This window comes from Trypanosoma theileri, assembly GCF_002087225.1.
Source record: "Trypanosoma theileri isolate Edinburgh chromosome Unknown TM35_Tth_21_V1, whole genome shotgun sequence".
Lineage (NCBI taxonomy): Eukaryota > Euglenozoa > Kinetoplastea > Trypanosomatida > Trypanosomatidae > Trypanosoma > Trypanosoma theileri.
In genome coordinates, this window is record NW_021639863.1 from 257158 (window position 1) to 270981 (window position 13824).

Sequence of the window (13824 nt, forward strand, 5' to 3'; positions counted from 1 at the left end):
TATATATATATATATATATATATATATTTTTCTGTTTATGTATATACATGTGCATGTAATTATGTGGGTTTTAATGTGTACCGGTGATATCTTATGTATATAGTTATTTATGTATGAATGAGTGAATGAATAAAAGGAGTGGGCGAGAGCGATGGTGACATGACGGAGTATATATATATATACATAAGAAAAATAAAAAATAAAATAATAACACTAAAAGAGAAGAGAAAAAGCAAAAAATAAAAAAGAAAACATCTTTACTATTATCTTCAACAAGATATATATACATATATATATATATATATATTTATATATATACGTATCTATATATAAAGACCAATCAATTGCTTTAGTAGTAGCAGTAATAATGATAATTCTAGTGGAGGAGTATTGATGACAATTAACTGTTCAAACGTCGTCTGAGAAAAAAGAAAAGCAAAGAAAAAAAGAAAATAAAATAAAAAAAATGAATAAATAAAAATAAAACACAACTGTACATATACTTACAGCATTGTGTGTGTAGTTGTGAAGAATGAGTGAGAGAAAAAGAGAGAAAGAGAAATGATGAGAGCAAAGGATCAAGAAGAAAAACGGAAATAGAAAGAAAAAGAAATGAAGAATAGTAACTGTACGGAATATATCTATCTATTTATCTATCTGTAATTCCCTTTATTATTATTATTATTATTATTATTATTATTATTATTATTATTATTATTATTGGTTTCCATTCCATCAATACAGTATTTGTTGATGATACTTTTTTTTTCTGTTTTTTTTTCTTTTCTTTTCTTTTCTTCTTTCTTGTGCCTGCAAGGAATTCCTCTATATTGATAGTATAGACATTTTATTCTCTGCTGGTTTTTTTTGTTTTTTTGTTTTTTTTTTTTATCTATACATGTCTGCTGTTGCTTAATACCTATATGGGTATATATATATATATATATATATATAAAGACATGTTTTTTTTTTTTTTCTGTGTGTGTGTGTGCGAGTGTGTATTATGAATTGGTGTAAATAAATAACAATAAATAAATAAAGTAAACATTTAAGAGTATAATTAAGTTTGTACTAAATAGTAATAATAATCATAATAGCATTTTCTTTTTTATTTTATTTTCTTTGATTTCTCTTTCTCTGTCATTATTATTAGATTTTGGTGTTTATATGCTGCTGCAAGGCGTACTGGTGTTTTTTCTTTTCTTTTCTTTCTTTCTTGTTTTTCTTTTTATTTAGACACTGATTGGTCTGAATTCTTTTTTTTTCTCTTTTTTTTTACGTTATTGTATGAAGATATATCTATTTATCTATTTATCTATCTATCTATCTATTTATCTATTGTTGTGTTTTTTGTTTGAGAGAGCAGAAGTGCAATTGACCCGCATTGAGTCATTACTGCAGTGAGAGAGGTATGAACTCCAGTGGTGGCTCTCTTATGCCTGTAGGGTTTCATTTTCCTTTTTTTTTCTTTTCTCATTTTATTTTATTTTATTTATTTATTTATGAGCACTGTCTTCACAAGACCATACCTTCTTATTTATTTCTGCACCAATAGCCTTTACGGTTTTCTTTTTTTTTTCTTTGTTGATGATGCGGCGGTGGAGTGACAGTGTACATCTTTTTTTCTTTATTTTTATTATTGTCGCGAGATGTGTTTTTCCACACGATTGTCGCGTTTTACATGTATTTACAATTCCTCTCTCTCTCTCTCTATATATATATATATATATATATATATAGTTATAGTGTTTATAACTGTATGTTTCTTCTTCTTAATGGTATTATATTCTTCTAGGCATTCCTCTATACTTCTTTTCTTCTCTTCTTTTCTTTTTTCTCTTCAATAATCATTATATATATATATATATAATAGACATTAATCCCCCAACGGGTACAGGGAAGAATATATATATATATATAGGTACTGAGAAAAACCAAACCACAGTCTCCAAATTATATTTATTTTTTCTTTCCCCTTGTGTTTCCACACACACGTACACAAACACAAACACAAACACACACCCTCTCTCTCTCTCTCTTTCTTTATTGCTTTTTCCCCTACGCCTGTGTATTTGCGTAAGTAAAAAAAAAAAAAGTAACGGAGTGAGTCTATAAGTAAGTAAGTGAGTGTGTTGTTATTGTTTTTTTTTTTTTTCGTTGTTGTTGTTGTTGTTGTGTGGTCTATTAACAAAAAAAAAAAATCTCTTCATCTTCTTTACGTACATTAATAGACCAGAACAGAGGTGTGAAAGTCTCGGCATCAGTGACCTCTCAGCAGTAGTGTGTTAACAACAGTAACATCATCCACAGATTATTACAAACAAGGAAGAAAGAAATAAGAAATAAGAAAAAAAAAAAGGAAATAAAGTAAAACTAAAAGAAAAAAAAAGAAAGAAAAGAAAGATGGAACTAGATGGTGAGTTTAACTATGAGCGTGATGAGCAAATCATCCCCAAGGTGCTTTGTTGCATGTGTGGTCTTTTAATTGACAGTAATCCATGTAATATGTGTCCTTCTTGTTTACGCTCACATGTTGATATTACCGCCTCCCTGCAGAAGGAATATATTATTGTCTACTGTCCAGAGTGTGCACGTTATTTACAACCACCACAGTATTGGAGTCGTGCGGATCTTGAAAGTCGTGAGTTACTTACTATTTGCCTAAAACGTATAAAAGGTATGAATAGAAATGTTTTTAAGTTAATGGATGCTGGATTTATATGGACAGAACCACACTCTAAACGATTAAAGGTGAAATTGGTACTCCAAAAGGAGGTGATGAGTAATATTGTTATTCAACAGGCATGTGTGGTGGAGTACGTGGTGCTTTGGCAACAGTGCCCGACCTGTCAAAAGGTGGCAACGGGTCAACCCCAATGGGATGCATGTGTACAACTTCGACAGAAGGCCGCACATAAGAAAACATTCTTATATCTTGAGCAACTTATTTTAAAACATAAATTGCATGAGAACTTTACACGTATTGAATCCCAACCAGAAGGATTGGATTTCTTTTTTGGTCATAAAAGTCATGCTATGAACTTTTTAGAGTTTTTAAATCGTAATAGTCCTGTTACTCGACGAGATGCGGTTCAGTTGGTTTCACATGATAGTAAGAATAACACAGCTGTTCAACATTACACCTTTTCACTTGAGATTTCTCCAGTTTGTCGAGAGGATTTATTATTATTACCTTATCAAAACTATTATCTTAAGCTTGGAGGTCTTGGACCACTTGTTCTTGTGCATAAGGTTTACAGCAGTATTGTACTTCTCGACCCAAAGACCCTTCGCGCTGGTGAATTCACTGGAACCTTTTACTGGAAAAAACCATTTCAACCCCTTATGAATTCCCGTCAATTGACGGAGTTTTATGTTCTCCAATGCAATTTAACAGGTGTGACGAATGGACGTTATCAACTTGGTGTAGTGACGGTGTGTCTCTCCAGTGAAGTTGGGGCTGGACGTGAGTGGATTGTCTCCTCGCATCTCGGCGGTATTCTCCAGCCCGGTGATCTCGCGATGGGATATCTGCTGGAGGGCACCAACTTCAATAATGAGGAGTGGGACAGCCAGCGGTATAAACCGGACCAACTGCAGGAAGTCATTCTCGTGCGGAAACACTTCCCCGCCCAGAAGGCGCGTCGGCACAAACGTGTGTGGAAACTTAAACATTTGGATGTGATGGATCCCGTCGCGATGGGCCGATCGGCGAAACTGCAGGAGGAGTTGGAGGAGGAGCGGCGGGAGTTTGAGGATGATCTCGAGCGGGATGCCGAACTCCGCCGCGATGTGCCCATCTACAAGATGTTAGACTCCGAGTTGGCAGAGCGACAGGGGAAGAAGGATAAACGGGAATCAACCACACAACAACAGGATCATCCTAACGGTACAACTACTACTCAACAAGAAGCAGAAGAAGATGAGGATGATGAGGAGGTACCGCAGATTGGATTGGAGGAACTTTTGGATGAACTGCGTATTGAGGATGATGTGATTGATAATGATAACGCCGTGAATGCCACAGCACAGGGAGCAGAGGAGGAGGAAGAGGAGGAACATTTACGGAAGAAACAGCGGGCGGAGTAATGAGAGTAAAGAGTGGAGAAGAGAGAAGAGAGAAGAGAAGAGAAGGGAAGGAGAGTGGAGTCTTTTGCATATATATATATATATGCATCAGTGATGATAAGAAGAATATATATATAAGGAGGAAGAAAAATAAACAAACAAACTATAAATACCAACACCATAACTCATCATTATTACAATAACACCGAATAAAAGTGATGTGCAGAAGGTGTTTGGAAAATTCATAGTTGTCTTTGTTTGTTTGTTTTTCTTTTCTTTTTTTTTGTTTCTTCTTGAAATTTGTTACTTATTTTCATTTTATGCACTGTCTCACGTTACCTACCACCTACATTTGTTCTTTTTTTTATTATTATTTTTAAGAGAAGCTGCGCTTAAGAAAAAAAAAAAAATGGTTAATGCCATACATTAGTAGTCATAATGCCACCTTTTCCCTTTTAAGAAGACAAAAAAAACAAAAAAAACAAAAAAAAAGGTGTGATCGTTTATTCGATACCCCTCTGGAACTAATTTTTTATTATTTTTTCATTACCTATTCCTCTCAGGAATGTTCTCATATTTATTTCTAATATACTCTTTCTCTCTATTTTTCTCTTTGTTTTTCCTCAATGGTGTTCATACACGCACTCTCTTTATATATATGTATAAAGAGAATGTATAGACTAACACATACAATTTATCAAATACATGCAAAACTGCGTGATCGATTGCCCTTTGCGCCTATTACACCGTTCGTAGCAGCGGAGTTATTATGTGAGGAACATCCGTATATAGATAGCGGTGTGACGGCTCATCTCGTGGGATGTGTGGAGGGCAACGGCATTCGTCTCTCACCATCGTCTATTATGGCATTATTTCGCCTTGGCTACAGAGATGGACAAACTGTTAAAACTACTACTAATACTACTACTACTACTACTATTATGACTACTAACAGTAATAATAGTAATAATAATAATAATAATAATAATAATAATAATAATAATAATAATAATATTCATAATAGGAATGTTGATCATCACAGAACCGCCATCACCCAGTGGGGACCGATGGAGGAAACACTATTCACAGCACTGTATATTCATTTGCGGAGATATACACAAGCAAAAGAACAGAAAGAACAGAAAGAAGAAAAAGAAGAAGAACAACAACAGGATACATGGTGGGACGATTTGTTAGAGACGGACAGCTGTGAAAAGAAGAAATCACACAAACCATCTAATCAAGAGGAACTATTAAACCCTCTTTGTAAGAAACTTCAACTGCTGGTGGATGTGGCTAACTTTATACACTACTCAACCCTTACATTGAAGCCACGACGCTTAGAGCTTCTCGCAGTTCTATTCAAACCACTCGTACAAGATATCACTTTGCAGTGGTCTCATGTAAAAGAAGAAATCTCAATTGAATCTCTCACCTTTTTGCAGCCACAAGAATCTAATTATGATTACTTATTGTTGCAGTTGTACAACAAGTTGGGTTCTTTAGCGGGAAAGTGTTTACGATTATATGGTAAGTATTTTACTGTATTTCATAATATCTTTTCTGAAATTCTCTTTTCTGGTACAATGGCTTTACGCATACTCCTTCAACAACAACCCATTAAACAAAGTGAAGAATTATTTCGTGCACGTCTTGTATGGGATATACTTATAGAGATTCGTTCACTATTTTTTGGATTTCTTAATTACACTATAGATGAGATACAACAATGGATTGGACCTGTTCATCATTGGCTTCAAGGCGTGGTAGAAATTACGGAGTGTTTTGCAAAGGATGTTGTGAAGATATCATTATTATTATCATCATCAGGGCATTTAAACACTTTCAATGCGGATGGATCATTGTATACAATATCGTCAGAGTTCCGTATATATTGTGTGGAAGTATTGCATACATTCACAATGTGTTTGGCATTATATCAGTTAAGTTATGCTAAAGCAAAGGATGAGGTGCTAGAAAGGGGATTGAATACCATACAATGTCTCTTGCAGAATATCTTATTAACAAGAAAGAACAGAACAACAATAACAACAGTAACAGAAGGAGAAAGAGAGGTGTCAACATTATTATATAATAATATGGGGTTTTTAACAGTTGAAGAGTGGTGTAAGTGTTGTGAGGCCGCTGAGGTACTACGTCTCTTCTCAGAAGTGTCTAAAGAGAGTATTATTACAAATGCCAATGTGAATGATAATAGTATTCAATCTAAAGAGACTGATATACGGTTAAGATTACTTTTAGATGCTCTCCGCATCTTGAGAAACACTAAAAGTGTTAGTAATAGTATTAGTAATACTATGAATACACAAACTGTATTACCGTTTTCTTTTTATTTAATACTTGTGAAGTCTATGCAAACTTGGCAGATATCATTAACTTCCATACACCAGGAACAACAACAAGAAGAGGAATATTATGATTTGCTATATACATTATGGAATACTATATGTACTTCATTTCCTGGTTTGTTTGATGTATCCCATTCATCCCCACCTCCTGCATGTTCTCTGCTGGAGTTAATCGAATCTCTCAATTCCACAATAGTTGAATTAAATGTCTCTTCTCATTCTCATAATAATAATAATAATAATAATAATAATAATAATAATAATAATAATAANNATTATTATTATTATTATTATAATATGTACGAACAATCATGTCAACAGTTGCGCACTATATGTCTTTCACACATACAACGTACACTTCAGACACAATCCTCTCATGTAGACACTCAACTCTTACGTGGATTATTACACGCTGGATCTATCGCTGCCCATCCACCCATAGCCCAGTATCTCCGTAATATCTTACTACCACTCTCTGCAAGTATTCAACGTCTCTCTTCTTCTTCTTCCTCTCATTTACAATCCTATTCACATACTACCTACCGCAATGCCGCTTCTTCTCTCTCTGTTAAGAATAGGAATGATATGATGATGATGATAGTGGAGGAAAAAGAGGATGAGTTTACACTCGCTGGTGGGGCCTGTGGATTTCTCTGCAATTCTTGTCGACGGTGTGTGATGTGGGGCCGCCCTGTGGGATCGCCGGTGTGCGGCTGCCGCTGTGATGTGCGGGATGTTAACACCGCCAGTACACTCACCGCCCACGTGGAGAGACTCACTCCTCTACTCCAACAGGAGGAAGAAAAGGGAAAGGAGAAGTGTTGGTTATTAGTAATAACGTCTGAGAGAGGAAAGAGAAGGAGGAAGAAGAGACCTTTAGCTATTCTGCGGGGTATATACACTTTAGCCGCAGATAAAAGAGGAGGAGTTGGTTTAGGCACAATAGACGGAGAAGAAAAGAAGAAACTGTTAAGAAATTCACCTGTTTGTCGCTTCTTTATAGAGTGCCATGAACAACTGTTGTTAATATCATCTGCAGATTTATTACCCGCACATATGTGTCGAATACTGCGCATTATATTTACATTAACACCACATATTTTTGTACTCGTACCAGAACTCCCTCGATTACTACTATGTCGCCTTCTTCTTTCAACAACAACAACAGAAACAACAACTATATATTCTTCTACGGAGAATAATAGTAAAAACAGAGATACAAATGATATCATTGAATCTGTTGAACCACAAGAATTATGGGAAATATTTCTCTGGACATGTGCGGTCACGATGGCTCATTTGGGTCGCCGTTCATTACTAGATGTTTGTTATCGCGATGATGATTGGATCTCAGATTTCACAGAAACCGTAACGACTGCAGCTCATATGCGTAATAGTGGGGATAATAATAATAATAATAGTAATAATAGTGATAATGATAATAATGATGAGGATGAAGATGAGAATGCAAAACATATTGTTCGTCTCTTGTCTAGTATGAGTCAGAATGATGAAATGCGGGATTTATTTACATCAATACAAGAACGGGTAGTGCGACGTGCCTTGAAGTTTCTCTCTTGAAATATGATGAAATGGTATCTTTTTCTTTATCATTATTATTTTTTTTCACAGTATTATTATTATTATTTATTTATTTATTTATTTATTTATTTTTCTTGATATTATCAACCGGTAATAATATATAATATATTTTTTTTGTTTATTTTTTTAATAATCTCTTAAATATACACATTCTTTATTATGTCTTTATTGCATAGAGAGAGAGAGAGAGAGAGAGAGAGAGAGAGAGAGAGAGTAGCATGTATATTACTGCTGCTGTTGCTGTTTCTTTTTTTTTCTTTTTTTACTTCTCTTTCTAGTGCGTTTACTATTACGTGATCTTTTCTTGTAATTCTTCTTTTTTCTTATCTTTTTCTCTTTATTATTATTATTTGTTTTTCTTTTCTTTCTTTCTTTTTCTTTTTTTTTTTGATATTCTACAAAGTTTAGAAAGAGTTTTACACTGTGCGTGTGGAGTAGTATTTCATGTCAGCACTCACATATCAAAGTAAACGTCGAGTACTCGCGCCGCCTATTCTTAACCCATATGAAGATGTAGAAGCGAAAGAAGATTACACTCCATATCAACAACATCCACGGAAGGAACAAACTAGAAATGCCCGGGAATATCACACGGTTCCCTCATCATCATATCAATCCCAATATGAGAATCCAGAGAGTGGTGTATATCATGAACTAGATGATGATAATGATAATAATAACAACAATAATAACAATATCAACAATAATGAGAGCATTAGTCTATACAACACACTCCCACCACCACTACCTCCACCATCTGTATTACCAGTCTCAACTAACACACCTCACTCAAATACCAACATCCAACAATCTAAACAACAACAACAGCAATCTAAACAACAATTACATTCACGTGAGGTATACAGAAAAGGAGCATCACCACCACGACATGAACCGATAGAAGCGACATCACATCCACGTAGAGCTCAACCACAAGCCCCACGCACACGTGGTCCGAACTCCACTACAGTGATAATAGAAGTGGAGGCCGATCAAGTAACGAATTCCACATCTAAACCCTCCGAAGTGGATTTCTCCTGTCGTGAAACACAACTTCCACATACTGATCGTTTGACTAAACAATCATATCGATCCTCTAGTTCTCGTCGTCCATCTAATAGTAATCGCACTTCACTGAGGGATGATGATCTTTACAGTGGTGGTGGGACACGTGATCGAAGAAGAAGTAGTAGTAGTAGTACTGCTGCTGAGGTAGAAACACAGGAATATGCACAAGCAGAAAGAAAACAACAACAACAACAATCGCAACGACAATCTCAACAACAAGGACAATATCAACAACAGCAATCTCAACAACAACAACAACAATTAGATTCAAAATTTGTTATTCAGAGTGCCTTTACTCAACAAAATCCGTTTCGCCGTCAAACCTTTGAGGAGTTTTGTTGTTTTCCTGATTACAGTGCCCCAAGCACTTTCTCTACATATAAACCCGAGTTAAATGGATGGTCAGGATTTCAGCGAGCAGCAGAGGGTGGATTTCATAATCAATTCACCAAAGAGGCTCTCCTGCAGGGAAATTCCAATCGATCTACTGTTTACCCAATTCCTCCTGCAGCTCTTGCAGTCTTACAGGCTGGTGATTGGTTTCTTAAGTGGACACGACGCGGTAAAGTGCATGAACGTTTTGTTTGGCTTGATACACAACGCGATATAATCGTATGGGGACAAAATCCACGATACGCATTTGTATTGCTTTCCCATTTAAAGTTAAATGATGTTGTAGATGTTCGCCCAGATTGTTTGTTTGATGAGTCCACACAACGCACTTTTTATCGTCTCTCTTTTGTTACTGAAGAACGTACAATTGTATTTGCCACTGAAATGCGTGATAAATTTGATTTTTGGTTTAATGCCCTACAAAAGATAATCTCTACAGGGAGGAGTTCAGCGAAATGGTCTGGACTGTGGGGTTCTGTAGAGTCTCAGGCGGCGGCGAAGGTAACAAGTGCGAGTGATTGGGCCTCACGTAGTAGTCCACTGCATGCTGTTTTGCACGGTTACGTGACTTCATCTAATTCTGCAGGGGCGGGGGCGATGTTAACACATATGCGTGGACAAGTGTTACCAAGTGATTAGAAGGAAATAACCCGGTATATCTATCTATCTATCTATCTATCTTTTAATCTGTCCAAATCTTTCTGTGTATATCGGTGTGTGTGTGAGAGAGAGAGAGAGGGAAAAGTAGAGATAGAAAGAATATTATTAATGGAGAAACTTGAGAGGAAAAAGGGTTACTGGTTGTGGATGGGTTTGCCTATTGAAATTGTTATTGGTTTTTTTTTGTATTATTTTTAAACTTATCGGTTATTATTATTATTTCTTTGTATCTCATATTATCACACCCCCAGGATCTCTTTCTTTCTTGGGGAGGTTCCTTGTACATATTGAAGACTAGTTATTTTTCAGAGTGTATTGAGTTTTATTCTTTTAGACTGAGAAGAAGAAAAAATTAAAAGAAAAAAAAAAACTAGGTGTGTATGTTAAATATAAACATGTACGTTTTTTTTCTTTTCAGATATTCACTTTTCACTGTTAACGTAAACCTTCCTTTTTTTTTTCGTCTTGTTGTTATTATTATTGTTATTTCTTTCTTGGGTAAAGGTGGGATTGCGTAGTGTGTCATAGGGAAAAGGGGAAAAGAACAGAGAAAAGAAGAAAAGAAAAGGAAGGGATACAAAGGCACCCCCAAAAACGGAGCATCTTTTTATAGGTGCACTCTGGAAAAAAAAAAGTAGAGTCAAAGCTGGTTTGATAACTAAAGCAACCAACATCAAGAAGGATAAATAATATATATATATATATATATATATATATTAATAATAATAACGATTGGAAACTACAACTACAACAACAACAACAACAACTCTCTCTCTCTATCTCTTTCTCTCACATACATACACACAGAGATAACAACAACAAAATAAAGAGATGACGGATTATGAAGATGAAAGTGCACGAGAACACACACTTTTGGGTGATGTTGATACAACAGAGAAGAGGTTTGATCCTGATCCCTGTGGATACTACGCAGCTCTTGGCGTCTCACAGGATGCCTCACAAAAAGATATTCGACAGGCCTTTTTACATTTAAGTAGGACCTATCATGCCGATAAACACAGTGGAGAATCTGTAGATACTGTACAGTTAATGAATGAGCGATTTCAGAAATTACAAGATGCATATACTGTACTCTCAGACCCAAAGCAACGAGTGGCATATGATGTGGGAGGAGAATTGGGTATAAGCCGTTTGGCTCTTATTCCACAGTCTATTAACCGACGTGAAGATATCGCACGTTACTTGGAGTTGTTAGATCAAGAAGCGGAGGTATTACGAGTATCTAAAATGCTTTCAACGAAATCAGAGATCTCAATTGTATATTCCTTTACACATCTTTTTCTTTCAAGGAAAGTACATTCAACTCCTGTACAATCAATGGAGAATGAAAATGATGTAGTGAACACTTCCCCTAATGTAGAAACAGATACCGTGGAAGGTGAAGAGTCCAGTGAGGTTGCCGAACCAACAGCAACAACAGCAACAGCAACAACAACAGACGGTGCAGCTCCAACGAATACTGTTAATGCTCAATTCTCTGCAAAAGAAGTTATTTTGGATGGACGTAAACAAATTGTACTTTTACCATCTCCTGAATTTCAACGTTTATTATATGAAAGAATGGGTAAAACAGCTGTTAGTGCTTCTTCTCATGATGGTGATAATAATAATAATAATAATGAGAACCAGATGATGGAATTTGAGAAAACACAAAGTATATTTGGTGTATTAAGTTCAGTAAAGAAGTTGTTAACGGGTGTACAAGCCGATAGTTTAGCTTTTAAACACTCTTTTCATCATGTTTTCTCACCGAATGCTATTGCGGAATTTGTAACACGAGCCAATCATTCAAAAAATGGAATGAATATGGGTTGTAAAGGAATTCTTCGCTATTCCTCAGATGAGATCACTACATACACTACAACGTATGAATTATCAAAGGTTGGAGGAGATTTTTTTCTGGAGCGAGAACGTGCACTTAATCCTATATGGACTGTTAGTACAGGAGCACATCTCTTTGGTAGAAAAGGTTTACTACAAAAGTACAGATTGAGTTTACAACGAAAATTATCAAATACATGGACATTAAAAAATACGTTAGATATGTCTTTTACAGAATATGGTAGTTTTTCATCCTATATTTGGGGTGTAACATCAAATAATGTGCTGAATCGCATTTATCTTCACTCTGGGAATGGTAATCTACATCTTGGAGTTTCTAGAGAAATACCTATTGTATTTCAAAATGATGAAGAACAAAATTCAAAACCCAATAGAGGTTTTATTGCACCTTTTGCACATTTAAATCTTGTTGGAGGTTTAAATGTTGGATTTGATGTATGGTATGGAATTTCTAAATATCATCGTATTGGTATTGGTTTTTCTTCTTTATTAAGCATTTCAGGATATTCTAATTCCTCATCTAGTCGACGTATTGCAACTGCAGGAATAAATGAATTCCGTTTATTATATGCACAAGGTCAACATAGTATTCGTATTCCATTTTTGGCCTTTTACAGTTCAGGAGTTCAACAAGTGGCTATTTGGATTTCCGCACCATTACTCTTATATCGAACGGCTCAACTTTTATGGCGGCCTTATCGTAATAGACGAGTGGCGGCTCTTTACAAACAAAGACGAATAGAACACCGAGCAGAAATGGATATCGCACGAATGCGGGCTATAAATGAACAGAAGGCGATTGAATTCAGTTCCATGAGAAATCACATGGCAGAAGAAAGAGTTGGAGGACTTGTGATTATTAACGCAAAGTATGGAGTGTTGAATCCGCGCTATCCAGAGGCACTTCAACAACAACAACAATCGAAAAGAAATGGAACAACTAATAATAATAATCATATTCAACACTTACCATGGTGGAGACGATGGTGGACACGGAAAGAAACTGGTACACCCAATATAGTTCATATGAATAATAATAATAGTAATAATAATACAGGTTTCATAAGAAATGGTGATATTGGTGGTAATAATGATGATAATAATGATGGTTTACGAAATGAAGAAGAGAAGGAAGATGATATGGAAGAGGATACAGCTTCACTATTGGTATTGGATGTAACTGTGGCACTTCAAAACTTTGTACACGACTCTCAACTTTCATTACCAGGTGGATCAAAGAGTCGATTGGCTGGATTCGCAGATCCGGACCCATTTACAGCAGAGAAGAAAGAATTGAAGATTGTTTATTGGTTTCGCCACAAGCGTCATGTTGTGGTTGTAAATGATGATGATCCTGTACGACTTCCACAGCGAGAACACTTGGTTGAATCCTAAAGAAATATCATATTTGCGTTTATCAAATTTCTCTCTTTTTCTCCCCATATAAATATATATGGATAGATTTTGTTATGTGCAAATGAAATATTGGCGTATTCATGGAAATGTTTGGGAATTATACATATATATGTATATACATACATATATACACATACATACAATATACATACATACATTATGAACTATTAAAATCGTAGCAAAATGGAGGCTCGATATTCACTTTGTTCTGTCCTACTTTTCGCCTCCATTTCAATTTTTTGTTTTTGTTTTATTAAGACATATTACTAGAAATGATGTTTTATACTTTGTACTCTATCTATTGTTTATTCTTTCTTGTTTTGTACCCTCTCCGTTTTTCTTTTTCTTTTCGGATTTTGTTTTCTTTTTCTATTGTTTTTTTTTT

General features: G+C 35.3%; 4 protein-coding genes across 4 annotated transcripts; all 4 read left to right on the forward strand.

Annotated features, from left to right (window-relative positions):
- Nucleotides 1–2403: 2403 nt before the first annotated feature.
- Nucleotides 2404–4089, forward strand: TM35_000211930 (nonsense-mediated mRNA decay protein 3; the record flags this gene model as incomplete). Its single annotated transcript, XM_029027043.1, has 1 exon — nt 2404–4089. The coding sequence occupies one exon, from the start codon at nt 2404–2406 to the stop codon at nt 4087–4089; it is 1686 nt and encodes a 561-aa protein (XP_028881653.1).
- Nucleotides 4090–4739: 650 nt separating this feature from the next.
- Nucleotides 4740–8018, forward strand: TM35_000211940 (uncharacterized protein; the record flags this gene model as incomplete). Its single annotated transcript, XM_029027044.1, has 1 exon — nt 4740–8018. One exon carries the CDS (start codon nt 4740–4742, stop codon nt 8016–8018), a length of 3279 nt encoding a protein of 1092 aa, XP_028881654.1.
- A 465-nt stretch (nt 8019–8483) lies between these two features.
- Nucleotides 8484–10139, forward strand: TM35_000211950 (uncharacterized protein; the record flags this gene model as incomplete). Its single annotated transcript, XM_029027045.1, has 1 exon — nt 8484–10139. The coding sequence occupies one exon, from the start codon at nt 8484–8486 to the stop codon at nt 10137–10139; it is 1656 nt and encodes a 551-aa protein (XP_028881655.1).
- Nucleotides 10140–10991: 852 nt separating this feature from the next.
- On the forward strand, nt 10992–13418 carry TM35_000211960 (chaperone DNAJ protein; the record flags this gene model as incomplete). The annotated part of the gene is made up of 1 exon (XM_029027046.1): nt 10992–13418. The coding sequence occupies one exon, from the start codon at nt 10992–10994 to the stop codon at nt 13416–13418; it is 2427 nt and encodes an 808-aa protein (XP_028881656.1).
- Between the last annotated feature and the right edge of the window lie 406 nt (nt 13419–13824).